At 39.2% G+C, this 24,290-nt stretch overlaps 1 protein-coding gene across 2 annotated transcripts in view; it reads right to left on the minus strand.

Annotated features, from left to right (window-relative positions):
* Positions 1–3,831: 3,831 nt before the first annotated feature.
* The window catches only part of Stk4 (serine/threonine kinase 4), a 98,686-nt gene continuing 78,227 nt past the window's right edge, over positions 3,832–24,290 (minus strand). For both annotated transcript variants that reach the window (XM_005325286.5, XM_040274294.2), the window contains exon 11: positions 3,832–7,823. In XM_005325286.5, coding sequence (XP_005325343.1) covers positions 7,665–7,823 — 159 coding nt within the window. In that variant the 3' untranslated portion in view covers positions 3,832–7,664. The remainder of the gene's footprint in view (positions 7,824–24,290) is intronic.

A 24,290-nucleotide genomic window follows, 5' to 3' on the forward strand; every position in this document is an offset into this window, starting at 1 on the left:
CAGGGGCACTTAATCACTGAGCACATCCCCAACCCTTTTTGTATTTTGAGACAGGGTCTTGTGGCTTTGATAAATCACTAAGGCTGACTTTGAATTCAAGGTCCTCCTGCTCAGCCTCCCGAGCCCCTGCAATTACAGGTGTGTGCCACTGTGCCCAGCTTAAATACTAAATATCAAAACCTCTATCAGAGGTCTTGTTTCCCAGAGACAAGGAAAGCAACTCTGAGCAGAGGGCACTGGGGAAGAAGGTAGTCTGCTTATGTGCAGTTGCAAATTGAACTCACTCTTGTTCTTAAGGTCATAGATGTCTCAGAATGAACAGTGGGTCCAGAAGCCTGAGTGTGAGTGTAGAATTCATGCTGCCAAAGCTTGGAACTTGGATGCATCGTGTGCCAAAGCTAACTGAGATAAATGCTGCTGGCCTAAGAGCAGCTACCGTACGCCTAGGTAGTTTTCCATCCATGACCTTGGAGGCTTGCAAAGAGTCCAGTGCAGTAAAGATTTGTTTATTTAATTATAAAATGCATAAGGTGGGGGGAGAAGCACAGATCTAAAGAGATCACCTCAATTTCTCACTGTGAGCACACCCATGTAGCAAGCACCCAGATAATCAGAAGTTGGCCAGCACCCTAGAAGCCCATGTCCTCTCACCCAGTGACCACCCCATAATTACCAAGTTAAGCTTGTCCTGAGTTCTAGCATCATAGGTTTCCTTGGTTTTGAATTTTATATAAATAGAACTGTACAGTCTATATTCCTTTGTGTCTGGCTTTATGTAGTTAAATATACATAGAATTTATTATTTTACCCATATTAAGCATATAATTCAGTGGCATTAAGTGTATTCATGCTATGCAACCCACATCCATCTCCAGAACTTTTTTTGAATATATTTTTTAGTCATAGATGCACATAATACCTTTATTTTATTTTTTATGTGGTGCTGAGGCTAGAACCCAGTGCCTCACACATGCTAGGCGAGTGCTCTACCACTGAGCCACAACCCTAGCCCTTCTCTAAAACTTTTTTAAAAATTAAGTTTTCCAATCTGGAACTCCACCCATTTAACACTGCAACTCCCACTCCTCCCTCCCCCAGCAACCTCCATTCTGCTTCCCATCTCTCTGAACCTGACTACTCTGGTCAGCTTGCATAAGTGGAATCAGATATGTGTCCTTTTGTGACTGGTTTAATTCCCTTAGCATGCCTTTAAGGTTTAGCTGTGTTGTAGCATGTGTCAGAACATTTTTCCCTTTAAGAACTGAGTAATATTCCATTATATGTAAATACAATATTTTGTTTGTTAATTCATCTGTCAGTGGACATGTCTGGCTAATTTCTAATGTTCGAGAGATTCAGTCATTGTTGAATATAGTGAGAGACTGAATGTACATGTGGACGATGGCCAGACCATATATAAAAGAAGACCTCTGATCTACAACCTGCAGCAGCCTGCTCAGGAAATGCATCCAGTATCATGACCAACAGCCCAGGAGGCCAGATTGCTGTCTCTGGTGACAATTTAAGAAACTAAACAGTAACTTCTCTAATAATTGTCAGTTATTAATCAAACATCCAGTATTTGATTAATAACAGATTCTCTAATTTCAGTCCCCACTTCCAATTTATAACCAACCAGAGGAAATCATATGTGCCCCTCACCAGTCACACAGAGCATCCTGCTTCTAGGTAGCCTGCCTGCAGCTTTCCCATGCCAACAGCCCGTGATCAGGACACACCTGGCACCTTCCCTTTTCCCACTATAGTTTTCCCACTCCTCTGCCTGCCTTTGAGTCTCTGCCAAAATACAAGTAACAGTGGCTGACTCCCTTGATATAGCAGGCTCAGAAAAAAATAGCCTTTGCTTTCTCATTTGGTTGTCTTTGCTCATTGCCACAGTAGCTACGTTAGCTAGCTCATTCTCAGTGTTCTTCCTCAGTGTTGTGTCTGTATTTATGTAATTTATCCACTGTTGTCACTGGGCATCCGGAGGGTTTCCAGGACGGCATGCTTGTCTGTGTCGTTCTGTAAAAGTAAATGCATGTTTCCATTGGGGAATTACCTCGGGAGGAACTTTGGGGTCCCAGGCGTGCTTACAAGTGTGCAGAGTTTGGCTGCTCCACATCTCACCAACGCAGGAATTTCTATCATTTCCATTTTGGCTGTTAGGACAGGTGTGTAGTGATAGCAGTATAACAGTATAGTTTTAATTTACAGGTTCCAGCTGGGTGCAGTACCACACGACTATAATCCCAGTGACTAAGGCGGATAAGGCAGGGGAGTCACAAGTTTGAGGCCAGTCTCAACAGACCCTATCTTATTTAAAAAAAAAAAAAAATACTGGGGATGTACTTCAGTGGTAAAGCATCCCTGGTTCAATCCTCAGTACCAAAAAACGAAACAACCACCCCCCCACACACACACAAAAAAAATGTTCCTGATGCTTAAGGTTAAACCTATCTCATACAGTTTTTGTTTTGCACTCCCGGGGATTTATACCCAGGGCCCTGCACATAGTAGGCAAGTTCTCTTTCTCCTAAGCTACCCCCAGCCCAAGACATACTTTTAAAAGTATGATCTGATCAAGCCAGTCCTTGCTTACAACCCTCTAAAGTCTCTCCTCCTCATGGGGAGTAACCCACACCCCTTCCCACGACCACCTTGACACCCTTCACCTACCTCATACACATGGTCCCATTGAGAGTGACCATCCTTCCATTCTCCCAACAAGTAAACTTTTGTCCTTGCCTCAAGACCTTTGCTCTCGCCTTTCCCTTGGCCCAGAATGCTCATTTTTCAGTTCTCCCACCTGTGCTGGTTCCTTTCTTATTTTTTAAATATATATATTATATACATAATAAATATATATATATTAAATAAATATATTTTTAATATATATATATTTTTCAATTGTAGATGGACACAATGCCTTTGTTTAGTTTTTTTTTTTAACGAGGAGCTGGGGATCGAACCCAGTGCCTCACACATCCTAGGCAAGCACTCTATCACTGAGCCACAACCCCAGTCCCCTCCTTCTTATCTTTTAGGTCTCACTTGAAGTGCCATCTCTCACAGGCCTGCCCAGATCACTCTATGTAAAGCTCTCTCCCTACACATATGTGCACACACACGTTACTCTCAATCCTACCCCCATCTCTTTTTTTAAAAATAATTATAGCATATTATTTTCTTTTTTTTTTAACATTTATTTCTTTTAGTTTTCAGCGGACACAACATCTTTGTTTGTATGTGGTGCTGAGGATCGAACCCGGGCTGCACGCATGCCAGCTTCTCCATTACCCCACTCCAGGAGAAGGTGGTGGAGGAGCATGATGACATTACACAGACTATGCAATTATTTTATTAAATACCACAGAGCAATGTGACTCCAGAGACCTGCTTACTTTTCAGTGTTGCTCTGTTCCTCCATGTTGCCAGGTAGGTTTTTAACACTAGGAGAATCCAAGGTCAGGCTGGGAATTATTCCTGGATAAGGACGGGCCATGAGAGGCCAGGACTCTAATGCTCTACTCTGAATGCTGGGCTTTGCCTGGGGTGGCATGCAACAGCACATGAGGATGCAACCACAGCAGTTCTTTTGTGTGGTTCTGTGCTCGACTTGCCTCTCCAGTTGCTCTGCAAGAACTGCGTTTTGTTCATCTTTACATCCCTGACAACTCAGTCCTTAGCACCCAGTAGGTGCCCAAAGTCACCTACCTCTCCCAACTCTGGATCCCAGAATCTACACCCAACAGAGTCAGTGTCACGAGGATTTACATCTCCATTATGCAGGCATGTATGGAGGATCCCATTTTTAATAAGAGGACAGTCTGTGGTCCAAAGGACAGTTTATTTAAAACAAGATGTCGGAAGAAGGAAGGTTGGAGAACAATTCTAACATAAAAGCACATAGTAAGCATCTCAAATTAAAAAAAAAACAAACCAAAAGGGAGGGGCAGTGGAGAAAACTATGTCTCATACATATACAAACTGCTGACCTCAACTGATTATTTACATCCAAACCTTACAAAATAGCATCTCAAGTCAGCACTTAAGCCGGTGTTATTAGTTTATGTTACAAAAAATTAAAGCTACAAACTTCACATTTTAAAATTGTATATCAGCAACAGCATTTAAGCCTCTTTTCCCCCCAAGTTGGTCCAAATGCAAGCTGGTGGAAGAGATTTTTTCCCCCCAAACGCAAATCAGAATGTGAACTCCAAAGACAATGAATACCCGATGAAACCATAAACACAGTGCTTAAGAGAGGATGGGTGGGGTCAGTGGGGTGAGGGTTGTGAAGTGGGCAGGAACGATTTCCTCATAAATAAGGAGCTGTGATCTTCAGAGGCAACATGGTATGTTAGAAAGGGCACTAGATCAAGAGGCAGAGAACCTGGGTTTGAATCCTGGCTCTGCTATTTTCCAGTAACATGAACTTGAGCAACAGACTTTACCTTTTAGCCTGTTTCCTCATCTGTAAAACAAGGGACAGTAATACCCATATCTCTCTCAAAGTTATTAAGTTTTAGAAGATAATCTATTTCTTCTTGAGTGAACTTTAGCACTTTGTATTTTTCTAGGAGTTTGTCTGTTTCATGTTAGTTATTGAATTTAATAGTGTAAAATTGTTCATAATATTCTGTAATTATCAGTTCTTTAAAATTTGTAGGTTATACAGGAATGATGCCATCTCATTCCTGACAGTAGCAGGGCTCCTGAGTTTTAAATCTATAATACATTTCTGGCATCTGTAAGTGCTAAATAAATGTTTTCTTGATTACAGTCTATAGTTTTGAGGAGTCAAGATTATAGTTCTTAAACTGCTTCAGATTTCTGGTTCATTCATTCTTTCTATCAACCTACCTACCTATCTAATGTCCATCAGTCCATATGTGCTCCCACCCACCAACCCTCTTCTCAATCCCAGCCAGCCAAATCTTATCTACTCAAATGGTGGTTAGGGATAGGGATAGGGAGAAATAAAAATAGAAATATGTTTCAAATGTACTAATGGCAAAACAGTTAAGATATTTCTAAAGAATATGAGATATTTTAAAGATACAATTAGGTGTAGGGTTCATGGTTTTTCTGAGAGCCTCAGAGTTTCATGAAGCTTGAGTTGCAAATATTCAAGCTCAATGAAAGCAAGCTTAAGTGTTTTCAATTTAGTATTCAAGGAAAAAATGACTAGGACTTGCTCCTGTGTTTCTGTCATGAGAAAACAAACACACCAGGAAATTACTCTGATCTAAAACATACTGTCTAAAGATGACTTTGCTGGCCAGCAAGCTGGGTGTCCACATGTTACTTGAAACAAACTACAGATCAAGCAAGGTTCATGGCCCAAGAATATTTATGAGAAAAAACTGAGCTTTCCTTTTCTGGAATTTTGTTTAGTAAAGGAAAAACCAGGCTTTCTCCTGTCTAACCAACCCCAAAGTTCTTTGTTTAAGGGGCAAAGAGATCAAGATAGAAGTGTTAATAAACACAATATTTTGGATTTTAAAACTTACTTGGCTGGCAGACTTGACTTTGAGTTCAGCTGTTTTCCAAACTAAAAATGCCACTTAGCTTGTGTAAAACATGGTCACTTCATTTTAAACAGACTCATGAGTTTGCCTTTCTCTGTAAATATTAGTACTGTAGTAATGCTATGAATCCTGATTCTACCACTTATTAGCTGTATTACTAATGGGAAGGAATCTTTCCTCACAAAACCATTTCTTCATCTATGAAATGGAGATAAAGTACATCATCCATGGGATTATTGTGAAATTTGGAACTTAATTAATCTAGTTCTGTGCCTGGCATATGATAGGTGGTCAACAAATTCAATTCCAGCAAGATCTTCAAATTGCCCTCTATTTTTCTACTTCTGCAACACTGCTGTTGCACTGGCCACGCCCTGAAGACCAACTGTCTCTTGCATTTTTTAAAACTTGCTTTAAGTGCAAATAACAGAAGCTGGTCACAGAGGAAGAATGTTCTCTGCCTTTCCATCGATTCTTAGGTCCAAGGAGCAAAAGCAATTATGGAGTCAAATTACAGTATCCTTAGGTGCAACCCAGTCATGGCTTCCCTGAGGGAAGAAGAGATATTAGAAGACAAAAAGATTGTCTTTCTTAATTGTCTTATCTTTGCTGTGTGAGTAAATGTGGCTTCCAGCCAACTTTACAGGACTGCTCCACACTGTCTTTTGAAAAGCGCTCTGATCTGCTCCGGGCCCTAAATCTGCCTTCATGGGTGCTGGTCTGCTACTGGCAGATGGTGCAGAGCTCATGCACTTGCTGAGACTGAATGAGGAATCGCTTCATATCCAGGTTACCTACTAAAGAGGCAAGGCAAGAGCAAGTTTCTGTCAACATGATTCCCTTAATCAAAACTGACACAAGTCTCTTTCCTCAGGGAAAGGGCTGCTCAGTTCAGTGGCCCAGGAGGGGAGTCCTGAGTTCCAATTCTCTTACTCTAACTTGGGCTGTGATATTGGCCACGTCACTTCCCTCTCAAAGCCTCAGTTTTCCCATCTACACAACAAAGTGTCAGACTAGATGATTTCTATGGTTCCTTCCAACTCTGGCATTTTATGTGTGTGGCTTGAGCCTCCTGAAAAACAAATTTTAATCTGGTATTCATTTATCTTTTTTAGACCCCTTACAGTAAAAGAAAATAGTCACATATTTGAATGTGGATCATAAAAGCAAGCAATGCCCTCTATTCCTCTCTATAAGGAATGCAGAGCAAAACATCACATATGTGATTTTTCACATGAACAATGAGAACTTCGAAAGCCCTTTCCCTTTGTGAACTGAATACATCCCTATGTTCACTAAGAATTCTGGTAGGCCTGTCCCTTCACTGGATCACGTCTCCTCTTAAGGCACTGGGCAGTATCTGTGATGTGACTTAGGTAGTTGGGAGAGTGGAGATGGATGAAAGGCGTTGAAACAGCAAAGGCCGATTTGCAAAGAAGGTGTCAGGCTTCTCCTGGGACTCAGAGAGCAAATACAAATCCTCAAGGCTTCCCTGGACATCACCAACAGCTCCAGAAGCCAGTGATGCCCGCTCAAGGCTGCAACCATGGTGCAAGCACCACCCCAAGCCTAATTTTTAAATGCAGTCCTGCAAAGGAGAAGGCTGGCTCTTGGGATTCACTAATCCCCTTATAGCCTCCTAGAGTCCTCTGTCCTCATGTTCCACAGTACCATAATCTTACAGAAAAGATGCAAAACTGTTCAAAACTGTACCTGTACAGAGATGCCACCACATTGAGTGGGGAATCTTTATAATTTATATATATATATATATATGCATATTTATATGTTTTTAAAAAGTCTTCTAGAAAGAACAATCAAAAGCTATTTGGAGAAGAAAAACAAAAAGACAATGTAAAACTTTCCCAGCTATTACTCAACTAGGAGTCTCTGGTTTCTAGGGTTTAAAACTCTGAGTTAAAAGCGCCAATACAAATCCTTTTAAATAATATACCTGACCAATGTAAACGCACTCATCAAGATGGCATGATGACTGTCAAGGTAGCCCTTCCCACTGGCGCACATTCCTGAGTTCACAAAGGTGCTGTGGAGAAATGACAGAGCAGAAGTGCTGGCTAACAAATGTGAGATGAGGATCCGAAGTTCACAAAGACCTGGGTACGGCCTCACTTAGAAGTTTTGTTGCCGCCTCTTCTTAGCCTCAATGGCATCCAAGATTGGCTGCCGTTTGGACTGATACTTTTGCCGAATCTCTTCGATCTCCTGCTCCATCATGGGGTCAAGGGCCAAGAGCCTCTTCTGAAGGTCCTCCACTGTCCAACTCTTAAGCTAAAAAAGAAGTGAAAAATACTGTCATGACAAAGCCTAGGCCTATGGCAGGATGGCAGAGAAATTCAGCTTTCCTAGAAGAAAGGGAGATTGGAGAATACTGTGGCCAGCATAGGGTGCTGGACAGGGATAACTGATTCCACCGAATGGCACACCACAAAGCTGCTCTGGGACAATTTATCCTTGGAAAGGTACTAATCTTTTTTATTCAATGTGTCCTGACCAGAAACTCAGTGAATAGTACTTTCATCTTCCCTATCCTTTAAATTAGTGAAATATACATTTGCTTGTTAGGGCATTACAATTACAGAAACATGCTACTACTATTGTGTGAAATAATGGCTGCCTTCAGTTCTTGTTGGTCCTGTGAAAGAAGCATCTAGCCAGTGCCTGTCTCTCTTTCTTGGTCCACACCCCAGAGGATGGTGCTGACTGAGGTAGGATGCTCTCCCCTAACCCCTACCTTCCCACAGTGTCCTGGCACTGTACACTAATCACCACTAACATTTACTGGGGGCTAAGTAGATGCCAGGCACTCTTCTGAGTGCTACATTTGGATCGTCTACATAGGACTCTTGAGCACATAGTCTTTGGGTAAGGGGTTGGAAAAAACCTGAGACCAAATTTCCATCCAAAGGAATAAAAAGACTTGATATATAAATTAATAATGGTTAGCACTTTAATATTGCTTTCTATATGCCAGGCACTAAGTGCTCACATGCATTGATTCATTTAACCCTTGTAACAAATGATATGAGAACTTTATCATCCCATGTTACAGATGAACAAGCCAAGGAAAAGGGTGGCTAAATGTCCTGCTCAGTATCTCCCAGCTAGTAAGTCAAGATTCAGACCTGAGCAGTCTGGCTCCAGAGTGCATCCTCTTAACCAGAACCTGCAGGTCTTACAATTCAACCCATGTTAAACACATGGCTCTTTCTCTTGCAAATGCTACAAGACTGACAAGTTACCAATATCTTTAGGCCTTCCTCAGCTACAGAAGGGGGACAGTGATGCCTTGTCATGTGTGGCGTTAAGAATTAAGTGAGGGGCTGGGGATGTGGCTCAAGCAGTAGCGCGCTTGCCTGGCATATGTGCGGCCCGGGTTCGATTCTCAGCACCACATACAAACAAGGATGTTGTGTCCACCGATAACTAAAAAATAAATATCAAAAATTCTCCCTCGCTCTCTTTAAAAAAAAAAAAAAGAATTAAGTGAGATCTGCTACCATAATGGTGTGCAGTGCTGACTGACTACCAGCAAGGCTAGCAGGGTGTGAATGAATGCCCACATTATCCACATGGGTGGTGAAACTTCATTCTGTTGCTCATGGCTAGTTTAATAGGCAGAGTGTTTCCAGAACTCAAGGGCTCAACCAAGTCTCACAAGAGATCTGTTGTGTTCACATTTATAAAAATCATCATATCCCTCAGCCCCTTCCTGAGGCCTCAACAGTAAAGTGTTACAGAAGGTGTGAGTGAAGGAGGCCCTTTCTGTTCACCCTTCCTTATGGGGTGGGGTGTGAATGAGTGCTACAGTGGCCTCCCTAGAAATGGTGTAGTGTGACCTGTCACCACAGGAATTTTCCTTGGCTGGCTTTGGGGAGGTTGTCTGAGAAGTGAGAAAAACTAACAGTTAAAGACGAAAGGTTCTTTATAATGTGAGAATGGAAAGACTTTAGAGTATGGGGAAATGCTGGAAAGTTGAGCTGAAAAAAAAAATGCAGTTTCTTTCTAGACTGTGGTTTCATACCACCTTCGAGACTGATGTTCTTGGTCTAGGATACCCCAAAGAGTGATCCTTGCCTCAGCTTTAGTGTCTTCAATTCTTTCTCCAAAGAGAGAAGACCCCGAACCTGAAATTGAATGTCACTGGTTGCTAAGAGCTTAATCTTTAGAATCACAGACCTGAATCTGTACTGTCTGTGCAACCTGAAGAAGTAAGTTTGCCTCTTGAGCCTCAGTTTTCTCTGAAAAACATACAATCCTAGTTCTGTACCCTTGGGCTACATTGAAACTTAAATGAGATAAAAGGCATAACATTCTCAGCTCAGAACTTCCTATAGTGTGTTTGGCAAGTAGCAAACATTCCATAAGTGATAGTTTATCACTGTTGTTATTACTGTTATTAATTTATCATTGGAAAGTTTTTAATTAATCTTTCATAACAACTGTTCCTGAAACCTCTGATTCAAGCAGAATCAACAAGTGAAAAAGAAAATATCCTACTTTATTTTGTGCTGACAATGCCTAAGGGCTGGTACCTTCCCACAACTTCCATTAACTCATGTATGATTTAACAAAATCTCATTTATCAAACAGTCACTGAATTCCTAGTGTGGGTCAGGCACTATTCTAGGCACACAGGACACTGCAGTGAAACAAAAAGAAACAAAAAGCAAAGATCACTGCTTTTCTGAAGCTTATGTTTCACTGAGGTGAGAATAAATAAATAAATAAATAAATAAACACAGTAAATCAGCAAATTATTCTCACCCTAGAATGTGATCTGTGTTTTGGAAAAAGACAAAACAAAAGAGTGAAGGAAGCGGGGCTGGGAATTGAGATAAACTGCCTTGAATCCACCATTACGATGAAGGATATAAGTGAGTAAAACCGCACTGTCAGTCTAAAATGCTCTGCGATTATGGGCAGGCCCCTCATCCCCACAGGCCTGCCCCCCATCTGTAAGAGGTCTTTCCAGACTCAATGTTTCTCCACATAAATGGGTCATCTGTACCAGAATCACTAGCTAGAAATAAAAAGTCCTGGGTTCCATCTCAGATTGGGGCACCAGCTTAATCAGATTCTCTTGGAGGTTAGGCATAAGACCACATTTTTAAGACTACATTTTAAATAAGTTAATTCAGGTGTTTCTTATAAATCCTCAAATTTTATAAGCATGATTCTACATCCTCCTTATTATTCTATTATCAAAATCCTCACAAAATAATTTCTATCTCTGGTCAAAAGCTTTTAGGTTTCTAATTTCTAGGTAGTTTTGATTTCTTGGGGGCGACGAACATTCTTGCTCCATTTCATCTTCCTTTGACTCTAATTTACAGCTGCCCTAAGGCCCTTGGGGCTTAAGTTACACCTGACCTTTTAGAACATTGAGCCAGGCACTGCTAATGACTTGATCACACCATTAAAATATGGATTTTTCTGAAAAACAAGCTTAGACAATGATTTTATGGAGCCAAGTGTAGTAGTATTTCACCTTCCCAGTCCTTGATGTCAAATAAATTTCATGTAGCTACCTTGCAAGTAAAATATCTGTAGTTCTACAGTTTTTCTATAGCCAGCACCCTAAAAGAGCAAATTCTTAAACCAATCATGTAGGTAGCTTGAGTTATTTTCCCTAAGTAAGGGAATTCACAATTTAGCATGCCTTAGGATTTAAACATCCTCTCTATGCAATGGCCCCCACATTTATGGTTCTAGCCCAGAGTTCTCCTCCAGCCTCAGACCTTGTCCAGATCAGAACCCTCAGGGTATCTCAGTCTCTAGTATCTCATGGAAATCTACAACGTACATCCAAGACAAAACTCTTTTGAGTCCCATCTCTCCCTCATCCCCAAACCTTTTTTGGGGGGACGCGGAAGTAGGGTGGTAGCGGGATAGATCCCAGGGTCTTACACATGCTAGGCAAGGACTCTACACCTGAGCTGTATACACACCCAGGCCATCACCAAACTCTCCCTACTTCCTAGTCTTCCCCACACCAAGCACTGCCCTTCTCTCAGGTTCTCAGAATCATCCCTGATCCCTCCCTTTCCCTTACTCCCCTCCTGCCCACATCCCAGCTTCATCAGTCCTATCAATCTCATCTCTGAAATACTAATATAACTTAAACCCAACTGTGTTTTCTGTCTTCATCTCTAGCCCCTCAGACCAAGCCACCATCACCTCCCAGCAACAAACACACTTAAATACAGGCAAGAATCAGATAACCCACGTTTACTCTTTCTACTGCACGCTTGTAAAATCCAAATCTAAGGGCTTCAAAGGTACCACATCTCTGGTCCCCATCACTCCTTCTGACTTCCTGATCTGTCACTCTCCCCTTTGCTCAGACCCTTTTTGCACTTTTTCCAGACTCAAAGGCCTAGATGGCTTATGCTCAGTTCTTTGCTTAGATGGCTCATGCTCAGTTCTTTATCCTTTAGATTTTGGCTCAGACAGCAACTCCTCAGGGAGTCATGAGTAAGCCTTTTCTCACTGTCTTATCTGGAATGGTTGCCTCCTCTGTTTATTTCCTTCAAAACAACCATGCATCTTGTAATTATTTTTATTTGTTTTATTTGTTTCTCTCATTTAAATGTAAGTTCTATGAGGGGAACAAATGACCTCATCTATCTTACTGACTAATGCTTATTATTAAACATAATACTGTTTCAAGGAATGGATGAATAAAATTCCCTTCATTTGTAGTCGAACAATTATGAGAACCACTGACATCCACAGAGTAGGCTTACACTGAGCACCATCACACACTACACAACTATGGGACAGGTGCTGAGAGGACACAGTGTATAATAGGTGGTAAGTTAGTTTCTGTTCTTTTGAAGCTTGTAAACTTAAAAGTGATTCCCTTCAGCAGTCTTTTGGAATTAAAAAAAAACAAAAACAAAACAACAACAACAAAACCAACTCTGCTCACTTAATTAACGCTTCTGTGTTTTGTACTGTTGACAATAATCAGATCTCTAATCCTAGGGCAGCCATTTCTAAAGGGCATGCCCAGTGTAATTTTTTATTCAAAAAAGAACTTCAAGAGGTACACCTTGGAAAGAATGAGACGATAAAAAGAATGAAAGACGTGGTCCTTCTGGTCAAAATGAGTGACTACCTCAGAGCCACAGGGTCATTATGGAAGGTGCTATGTGGAAGAGAACAGGCCAGCACTGGCATTTCTGGCCGTCTTCCTCGGAGGGGTCACATTTCAGAAGGAGAAGCTAAAATAAGCCTTTTAATCTTAGGCATTTAGAATTTCCGAACCACCTGTAGACTAATCAACAGGAGTTCTGGGTGAATGGGAAAGGATGGGCTCTGAGTCTGACAGTGCGTGCCGGGGTGCTCCCTGTAGCCTAATAAACATTGAGCTCTTTATCTGTTGCTGCCTTTACAGTCAATGTCTGATGTCTGCTAAAGGACATCTGAACAGGTAAAGGCAACAAACGGGTGTGCAGAAGAGGTTTATCTTAATTAAAAGATGTGGTCTCTGGAAATGTGTTGCATCTTAAAGCAGATAGGTACTTTAGACCAAAATTCAGTCTCACCCTTATTTTAGTTGGATACAATATGTCTTACTACTGGATTTTACATACACGTGGAAGAAATGGCTAATTACTTCAGCAGTGGCGATGTGTTGGGCACTGAATTAAGTGTTTTGTCTGCACTACTTCATTTCATGTTTCTATAAGGTAAGTACCATGATCACCTTTTACAGATGAGGACAGTAAGGATAAGAGTGGGCAAGTAACTGGCCCAAAGTGATTCAATAAGAACTGGAAGAGACCTGAAGGGTTCTGGAAATGGGGCTGTTAGTGATAAATGTGGAAGGCTGGAAGAATTGTGAAATTAACTTAAACATGTTACATGGCCTTTGTATTAAAAAATGTTGCCAGGGCTGGGGATGTGGCTCAAGTGGTAGCGCACTTGCCTAGCATGTGTGAGGCACTGGGTTCGATCTTCAGCACCACATAAATATAAAATAAAGACATTGTGTCCACCTATAACTAAAAAATAAGTATTTAAAAAAAATGTTGCCGGGGCTGGGGATGTGGCTCAAGCAGTAGTGTGCTCGCCTGGCATGCAGGGAGTGCTGGGTTCAATCCTCAGCACCACATAAAAATTAAAAAAAAAAAAAAGATGTTGTGTCAACTGAAAACTAAGAAAACATAAGTATTAAAAAAAATATTGCCACTACTAATGATGGAATACTTTAGGCAAATCACTTGACCTCTCTAGAATTTAGCTTCCTCATCTGTAAAATGGGTATGCTGCCTTTCTTCTTATAAAAATACCAAAGTGCCTATGACATGAACAGCATGCCCTGGTGTGCATCACTCAATTCAAGGCAGCTGAACATTGAAATCAAAACCAATCAGTTTACTGGAAGCTACACTGCTGGGCAACAAGAATATAAAGAGCAAGATCTCTATCAGAGAAGCAGCTAAGTATTGGCTTTGAGAGCTGCCTTCATAGATGGATACCACTGGGAAAGTCATCTAGTACAAGCCTCAGTTTCCTCACTTTTTTATAGAGGACAACAGTATTTGTCCTATAAGGGAAGCTATACAGATTATAGGAATTGGTAAATTACATACCACAGAGTTGGATGCACAACAGAAAGAAAGTGGTCAGGGATTTACTACCTTAAATCCTCTTTTGGAAAATGGAAGATGTAGTATAAACAGTGACTATTTTTGCTCTAACATGAGCTCACTAAAAGTATGGTGCAAGACACAGATCACACACAGAGAGGTGTCTCCAGTGAACTCTGTGTGAGAAGTCCCAAATCAGATAAATCTGGTTGATTTCCTCTTGGCCAGACCAAAGCAGATGGAAACTGATTTTTTTTTTTTTAAAACACAAATAGCTTGAAGCAACCCTGAAATTCTGAATCACACATTAATGTCATTGCATGACTTGCCTAGAGACCAACTCAGAAGCACTGGCTAATGCTTCATCACAAGAGAGAATTCCTAGGAATCACACTGACAATTAACCTATCTTCAATCAGTAGACCAAACTAAACACATGAGAATGTAGAGCAGAGCTTCACCGTCCCTTGGCAACAAGCCCCACAGTGAACAAACAGGTCTGGCCTACAACCAGGGTAAAGGGTTTAGATGTATTTCACAGTTCTGTTACTCTACTGATATAAACTCTTACCTCAGAAATATACTGTGCAAATGGTGTTGAGATATCCCTAAAATTGTCAAAGAGAAACTTGCTAAAGTTTTTAAGGACAAACTTGCATTCCATACATAACATTTTTGCCTCTGAAGTCACAAACAATTAAACATGTCATCCTTTCTGGATGGGTAAGTCAGATCAATCCTGTCACAAGTGATACTTTATTATGGCCAAGAATGAGGAAACAATACACTCTTGGGATTTAGTATCATGATGGGGAAGCCTAATAGAAGCTAAAAAGTCAAATGAAGGCACCAAAATGTCATTCCATACCCTCCACACCAGCCACTGGAAAGCTGGTCAAAGTACAATAGAGAAAGCATATGAGCATCAGTCACATGGCATCCAGGCATTGATTTAGTTCCATTAAGATATATGCCCTGTCTTGATGAACTTGTAGAGACAAGAGAGGAGCAAGAGAGGTGACTCTAGTAAGAGGTGACTCTAACACGGCAGACTCTAGTAAGGTGACATTCTCAGGTGATGCAGCAATCTCTCATGGGAAAAGGAAGAAGAGAGCCAAGTGCAGAATCCAGGACGCTGACAACTGAATCAAAATTTGTGTGGGCTATATATGCCATACCACCAATTTCAATTTCAAAAGAATTTTCTCAAATGAATTTGTGAAAACTTTAATGATAGATATCCTGATTCAAATTATAGTCATGCCAAATTATACTTCCTCAGTCCCCCATAAAAGTCTTTTTAATGCTTTTCCAATAGGAAAGGTGGAAAAATTATTATTAAATGACTATTTCAATCCCATTTTGAGTTTTCAATTACTTCAAATCAACACTTGGAATTCCAGTTATCAGAGTTCTAACCAAAGAAAACATGACTGCATGAATACAAAATATTTACCTAGAAGACTGAAATGACATGCAGATCATAAACCTAGGTATAATAAAGAAATCTGACTATGTAATGGCAAGAACTCTGACAGGGGTCTCAAGGGCTGGGGATGTGGCTCAAGTGGTAACGAGTTTGTCTGGCACGTGCACGGCGCTGGGTTCGATCCTCAGCACCACATAAAAATTAAAGATGTTGTGTCCACCGAAAACTAAAAAATATTAAAAAAAAAAGACTGGGCTCAAACAACCACATGACGATGTTCAGAGAGCCTCACACACCTACCGGAGGAGCAACATATCATGTTAGGAAAGGGAGTGGGAGGGAGAGAAGGGTATAGTTTGATAAATGGCAGAAATAAAAACACAAAAAGTTTTTTCTTTAAATAATGGGGTTTTGCTATAGTATAAAGTATATTACTTGCATACTGTTAACTGTGGTTAACTGAAAATCATTCTTAAATTTACATGATGAAATTAATTTTTGAAGTAGTACTTCTTTATGCTAGAATTTACTCCAACTCTGTTCTGGGATGGACTTATCTTGAAAATCATAATCCAGCTCTTTTGTCTTATTTTTGTTCTGTGAGTTTTGTAATAGCCTTTGGCCAAAAGTAATATGTTTTGACCAAACCCAGATATTTTCCTATCATCTTGAACCCATCAGGGACTTTCATACCTCCAAAGACAAAAGAAAAATGGATCCCTGTTATGATTTAAATGTCCCTCCAAGATTCAGGGTGAACTGCTATTGTGATGGAATTATGAGGCGGGTCATGAGGGCTCTGCCCTCAAGAATAAATTCATGCTGTTACCATGGGAGTGGGCTCCTGATGAAAAACATGAGTTCAGTCTGATTTTCTCTTTGTGTATGCGCTTACCTGCCCTTCTATCAGGTTATGACAAAGCATGAGGGCTCTTGCTAGAGCTTGTGGCATGCTCTTAGATTTCCCAGCCTTTACAACCATGGGCCAAATAAATCCAGGACTTCATAAATTATCCAATTACTCTATTACAGAAGCAGAAGATGGACTACGACTATCCCCAAAGGCCTTGCATTGCGAAGCATCTATAAAATATGAGAGATATAGCCATGACCTGCTCACCTGTGCTAGGCCTGGAGTGGGCAGGGGTAAGCTGACAGAGAAGTGAGAGTGAATAAGGGGAGGGGAGAAGACAAAGAGACTCCCACACTGCAGACTCCCTTCATACTAGAAATGGAGAGAAGGAGGGTAGTTAAATCATGAAAACAAGCCATAGCCTGAAGTGTTATTTACCGGGTCGATGATGGTGAATAGCCAGTAAAGAAAAGATACTCTTAATTAAGTACACTGCTCTAGATGCTGCACTCAGCACAATACATGCATTATCTCATGCAATTCTCACAACAATCATGAAACAGTATTACTCCCAGATTTCAGAAACAGAAACAGGCTAAGAGAAATGAAGGAATCTGCCCATGGTCTGTCTATAAGTATATAAGGTAAGGTATGAATCCTAGTGGCTCTTTCTGCAAGCCCAGCCAGATCCATGCCAAGGCAATACATGCTACAGGAACTGAGAGAAGAAAGAGCCCTTAAGGTCACAGTCTCTGAGATAAGAACCTTATACTTTTTTTTTTTTTTAAAAAACATTCATAGTGGTTATTCTAGTTCAGGAAAAGGTCTAAATTTTAGTATTTTTAAAAAAGAAAAGCAAATTTTGTTACTTTTAGAAGTAACTATCATACTTAAGATACAGATAACTAACAAAATTAGGATAAGGAAATGAACTAATGAGCTCATTTAAACATCAGTATTACTAATAACTAGTCAAAACTCTCTCAGGTCCATGTTTTCTTTACACTGCCCTGCTTCTACTGGATAACGTCGTATTAGGGGAATGCCCACCTGACCTTCCAGCCCAGTTCAGGCTTCAGCTCCTCTCTTGACCCTCACATCTTTGCCTCTGCAAAAGTGGGTGCTCTGAGAGTAGGGAGTGCATCTAATATATTCTCAGAAAAAGAGACCAGCATAAAAGTTTTCCTAAGAAATATTTAAAAAGAAATGTATCCTTAACCTTTAAGCCTTTACTTAAAAATGATTCTGGGGCTGGGGATGTGGCTCAAGCAGTAGCGCGCTTGCCTGGCATGCGTGCGGCCCGGGTTAGATCCTCAGCACCACATACCAACAAAGATGTTGTGTCTGCCGAGAACTAAAAAATAAATATTAAAAAAATTCTCTCTCCTCTCTCACTCTCTCTTTTAAAAAAAAAATGATTCTGACTTTTTACTGGGTTCCCACAAACACTAGGAAGACACTACATTTTTCAGAAGCTTTGAAAGTATGTAATTGATACCCAAGCCTACAAGGACAGTACAGTTCATTAAATAAGGATATGTCAATTACTTAAAATTGACTAATGCGTTCCAAAATGAGAAAGAACAACTCATCCAGTGTCTTGAAAGCAATTAAGTTCACAAGGAAAAAACTGAACATAAAATTCACTCTAGTTCTATTTGCTTAGGATTGCTCTTTAAGAAAAATTCTATTTTAAGAGTAGTTCTAAATTAGTGTATAAATTTCACACTTAAGGAAGCCAAACTGTGAGAGGAAAACCTTCAGGAAGTTAGTTAACATACATTAAACCTCCGAGAATAACTGCAAATGCCTAAAGAGGGCAGGAACCAAGAAGAGAGCAGAAAATGATGCTCCTGATATTTGAAAATACTAAAGAGAGACACTGAAAGTCTCATCATTTGTAGGGATGTTAATCTTGCAGAAGATATGAAAACCTAAAACACCAAGTGCACCAAGCTGCTGCTTTAATGTAACTTAATAATTTAGGGAACGAGCTGGCTAATCACATAAGAATTCCCTGCAAGCTTCGTGCCTCTGTACACTCTCTTGGGTTGGAAATTTCCAAAAGACAAGAAAGGCCAGACTGCTTCTCATTCTTCCTGCCAAGTAACAGAAGCCCAAAGAACCCCAAGCAAAATCTGAAAGCTAAAATACAAATTGATCTCACTTTACTTAATAGCTGTAGTCTTAAAAGGTATCTTCAAACTATGATCCGACTTTAAATACACTACAAGAACAAAAGATTTATAGAAACTTGTCAAGAATGCAAATAAAAACTTTATTTTATAGGCTGGGATTTTTACAATTTTGGCTATCTTAACGTGGTTTGTAAACTTGCAAGTAAATAACACACACTTTCTGTAAATTATATAAAACTTCATAAACTCTACTGTAGGGGACTCCTATGTAATCTAGAATCAGAGGTTCACAACTTAAATACGCCCCAAAAAGGATTTAAAAAAAAATCCTTTGGGGTGGGAATGGTAATGGTGCAGAATTCTTCAACAAAAGTGGACAAGCTATCTATGCAAGGCACATCAGTGATCATAAAGTCTTGGGGCCTGAACTCCTGCAATGTTAAAAACATAAATCAGAACTAGATAGAGGGTGTTCGTGTGTATATATAAGATTTAACACCAGCATAGTCCTACAGAGAGGAATAAAAACTGTAAAGACAGAAAAACTCAACTTTTACATATGGATTTTTATCATTTTTTTCTTTTTTCTTTTTTTTTTTTTTAAAGAGAGAGTGAGAGAGGGGGACAGAGAGAGAGAGAGAGAATTTTAACATTTATTTATTTTTTCTTAGTTCTTGGCGGACACAACATCTTTGTTGGTATGTGGTGCTGCTGAGGATTGAACCCGGGCCGCACGCATGCTAGGCGAGCGCGCTACCGCTTGAGCCACATCCCCAGCCCCCTCATTTTTTTCTTTTGCTTTTTTTGGTTTTAGAGTGTCTGAAAAGGATGTTTATAAAATATATTCTACGAAAGCATTAATCTGTTATCCTTAGATATTTTGGCATAGCCCTTTATTCTTTTCCAAGTGTTTAATTGATATAATCGAATGTGACTTAATTTATATCATGGTAATGCTTTTCAAATGTGCATAAATAATAATACAATCCAGGAAAAAATTCTTTATAAAGAATGTGTCTTGGGCTGGGGATGTGGCTCAAGTGGTAGCGCGCTTGCCTGGCATGCGTGCGGCCCGGGTTCGATTCTCAGCACCACATATCAACAAAGATGTTGTGTCCACCGAGAACTAAAAAATAAATATTAAAAATTCTCTCTCTCTCTCTCTCTCTCTCCTCTCTCACTCTCTCTTTAAAAAAAAAAACAAAAAAAAAAAGAATGTGTCTTAGTTTTTCAGTACAGAAAGTGTGCTCACCATATTCTTAGCAGTAAATTCAGGCTCAAGGTCAAAAACATTTAGTTTCTCTGGTGCAAACTGATTCTTTAAAATGTGCATTCCAAATGTTTTCTAAAATGGCAAGCATCTTAAAGAAAGAAACTGCCTTTCACCTGCAGTCTGGGTTACAACCTGGAATCTATAATAAATAAAAGAGGGTGGAATAGTGACAATACCCTTTTTTTTAAAATGTATATCACAAACAGAGCTGTGGGAAGGTAAAATTCATGATTAATATGATATTCATGTGTCTATAAACATATTCTTTGTTACTTGAAGTTGTATGTTCTAATTTTTGTATATTCTTTTCCTCTCTGTTAATTGCATAAGTATAAAGTTATTACTGTTTTATGACTTGATAATGTTTCCTTTTAAAAGGACAGAAAGTACACTAGTTACTAGTTTCTTGCCTCTAAGCGCCCAATACTCCCTTCTATATGTGCTCTGGGGAATCCTTTTCTCATAGGAAATACTTCCTTATATTAAACTTCCCTTGTTTATCATGCTTCCCCACTAATAAAAAGTCTTCCAAAATGCCAAACCCCAAATAAAAGTTAAACTTGAAAAATGCCAAGATAATTTTAAATCTCCAATAGTCTAGTATGTATATTTACAATCCAAGCACAGAATTAAAGCACTCTCATTTTCTTCCACTGAAAATAAGTAGTGAAGAGACAAATTCTGGTAGATTCATACAATTAAAGATACTCATCAATAAAAATGAACAAAGTGTGTGCAAAAACATGGATGAATCTCAAAACAATGAAGTGAAAGAACACAAAAGGCTATAGACAATATGATTTCATTCATATAACACCTTAGGATAAAAACTATAGTGATAAAAACGGGGCACAAGGGAATTTTTCAGGATGACAAAAATGTTCTAATATTTGATTATGGTTGATATTTATAAAACTGTATATATCTGTCAAAGCTTATCAAACTGTATACTTCAATGGAATGAATTATATGATATATAAATAAAACTTCAATGAACCTGACTTAACAACAACAAAAAAACCCCTTTATTATTTTTTTTAAAAAAGTTGTTGATGGTACTTAAAATAAAATAAATTTTAGGGGCTAAGGTTGTGGCTCAGTGACAAGTACTTGCCTCGCACATGTGAGGCACTGGGTTTGATCCTCAGCACGACAATAAAAAAAAATAATAATAATAAGCAAAATAAAGATGTGTGTCCATGTATAACTAAAAAAAATATTTTTTAAAAAGGAATTGTATAGCCTTAAATGCAAATGTCAGAAGCTTAAAATACTTAATAAGCTCAATTGTTCAGTGAAGAGAAAATCAGAATAAGCTCATAAAAAGTAGAAATGCTAAAAGATAAAAACATAAATTAATGAATCCAAAAGTCAATGCTCAGTAGTAAGGACTGACAAAACCAAAAGCTGATATTAGCTTTTAAAAAAAATTGTAAAACCCCTGGTAAGTCTGCTTTAAACAAAAAAAAATAATAAATACTATAAATGAAAATCAAACTATAGATATGGCAATTTTATTTCATTTTTGAAGTGCTGGGGATTGAACCCAGGATTGTGCACACTAGGTAAGTATTCTCTCACTGAGCCATATAATGTCCCTTACCCCAAATACTGTGTATTTTAAAGTTTAAAACTATATGACAATACATTATAAAAACTTAGATGAAGTAAAAATTCCAATGGAGGGTGGTCCTAGATTAATCTAGAATGAAACTAAACAAAACAAGGATTAAGAAATCTGGACCAGAAGAACAAACTATTGTTAAAAACGTGTATTCAAATGACAGAGCCATAGAAGATGAAACAATCTGAAAACAGAGAGACAAGCATAATATTACTGAGCAAGTTGTTTTCCCTAGGAGGAGGAAAAAAGTTAACTCTCAACTTCCAGTTCTGACAACATGGCTAACTACTGAGATTAACTCCCGAAACTTCCTCCTCTGAGAGAGGGGGCCGCTGGGTCCAGAAACACTGTGTGTACCACCAGCCCCAGCCCTTCTCATGATGTTAACTAACACTGTTTTTCTCAGTAATTGGGTAAAATGAACACCAGCATAGTCCTATAGAGAGGAATAAGAAATGTAGAGAGAGAACTGAAGAGAAGCACAAGCCTTGTCAGAACTGCCCTGGTGAGAGGGAAAGACACAAGGACTTTGTTGTATGGTGATTAGGAATGATAACAAAAGTAATAATAAAAGAATATTTAACATTTATTAACTATTCATTATAGTTGGTCATACATTAAGTGCTTCACATGAATTACACTTCATTTCATCTTTACCAGATCTTACAGCTAAAATTATTTATGTGATTCTATAGATGAGGAGTTTGAGGTTTGAAGAATTACATAATCCAATCTGACTGAGGTTACACAGTCAGCAATTGGTAGAGACTAAAATGCAATCTGTTTCCGAGTCTGGAGTCTGCATTTTTAATGAGTCATCACCCAACATCCACTATGTGGTGTATTCACACTCATGCTCTCAGCTAAATGGAGAGAAGTTGAAGTGCAAAGATACCAACAGAGCCCATGTGCTGAGCAGCACCAGGCTGGCAAGTTTTACTCAAGCCTAGTTACCACATGTTAAGGGGTTACGGGCAAGAGACTGGGGCTTTCTCCAGCTATAAAAAATGGAAAATTGAGCTAATCAAGTAACCTGTACAGTTTGTGAGAAATAATCAAAATTGCATGAGTAAAAGTGCCTGGAGACAAATTTTTGCTGAAGTTTTGAAATGCTGTATCTTCCACAGAAATTCTGAGCAGTGATATAGACTAACGCCTAGTTTGTGGAATCCTGCCTCTTCTCAGAAATGATCAGAGTTGTTTAAAAAAAAAAAAACCTACTGCATGGGGCTGCAGTTGTGGCTCAGAGGTAGAAGAGCACTTGCCTCGCATGTGTTCAATTCTCAGCACCTTAGCACCACATATAAATGAATAAATAAAATAAAAGCCCATCAACAACTAAAAAATTATTTAAAAAAAACACTGCGTGATGCCTATTGGAAATGTGGCAGAAGTTGGAATACGTGTTCCTTAAGGCCCCTTTTAATCCTTAAAGGCTCTCATTCTCTGATACAGAGTTGGATCAGTATCACTAAGTGAGGGGGACAATGGCTTCTAGGAATTCAAGACATATATATGCCCACTTGTCACCTGCACTTCCTGTGAAGCCACATGGAAGTAACTGTAGGACAGGCTTTCCTCAGACCCAAGGTACTAAAATATATGTTTGTGGTTCTTAGGATCCATTTCTGAGCCAGTCTGGACTCAGCCTCTGGCTCATTATGTATTAAAAATAGAAATTATCCTATATTTCAACATTAGAAAATATGATCTTAAGAATGAACTTTAAAGAAGAAGGCTGCTAAATAGCTGCAGATCAGGTAGTCTCAGAATCAAACCAAGGAAGTGAAAACCAGTGTCAAGCTCATACAGATCCATATTGTTTTGAGCAACCTTCTGAGGTTACCAGCTACAAGCTTTTAAGTCTTGCTCTCAGTGCTATTTCAATAACTGAGTTAAAAATCCAAGCTCAAACCAGCTAGTGTGATTCACCAGCAGAACCAGGCAGGCTACTGTGTTCTGAGACAAAGACGACATTCATTTGCCATGTGGTTTCTCAGAAAGCATATCTACACAGCAGGTTTCCCTGGCAATTTTGAATACATATGTCTTTTCCAGACTGCTGTTTTTGGCTGGTTTTCTTAAAGTAAAAAATACAAGACCTCATTATATTCCAAAGTACAAATGAATTCAGTCTCAACATACTTTAAACCTGACTTTACAGGAAAAATAAGAAGTAGAAACAAAAATAATGTGCCCTGTCAAGAACAATCTAGGTTAGTCTTCTTACCAGAAACTGCTCAGCATGATTACCTTAGTAAAGCTCTATTAACATGCAACTAGTGTTTATTCTGGCTAGCTCCTGGCCATTCACATGGCACAGTAGGGTTGGAGACCTAATACTAATCATAATCCCCATTCATCTTTCTTCCAGCACAAAATTAGAAGAAATTCATGAGAAAAAGGTTAAAAAGCAAATAAGCATGGAGACTGTCCAGAAAGGTGGAGGGAGAAGTTTGAGAGCACAGGGTTTAATGGCTAAAATCCTGGCTTCATTCACACACTTAATTCAACAGGCAAACAACGACAACAACAACAGTGCAATCATGAAGCCTTTAAACCTCTCTCCAACTGACAAGAAGAAAGACTGGCTTAGCAACAGTGATCTGAAAGCAGCCCAGCTCCAACCAAAAAAGCTCCAAATACTAAAGGCCAAATAAAGAGAATGATTAACTCAATCAAAATAATGTTATAGACTATATGTAACCATAAAATGATGATTTTATAAATGTTTTAATGACATTGTTCATGATAAGTGAAAAAAAATCAAGCTATATTACACATGCAGAATGATCTCAGCTATGTAAAATAAAATATAAAT

Source organism: Ictidomys tridecemlineatus, chromosome 5 (assembly GCF_052094955.1).
Source record: "Ictidomys tridecemlineatus isolate mIctTri1 chromosome 5, mIctTri1.hap1, whole genome shotgun sequence".
NCBI classification, from domain to species: domain Eukaryota; kingdom Metazoa; phylum Chordata; class Mammalia; order Rodentia; family Sciuridae; genus Ictidomys; species Ictidomys tridecemlineatus.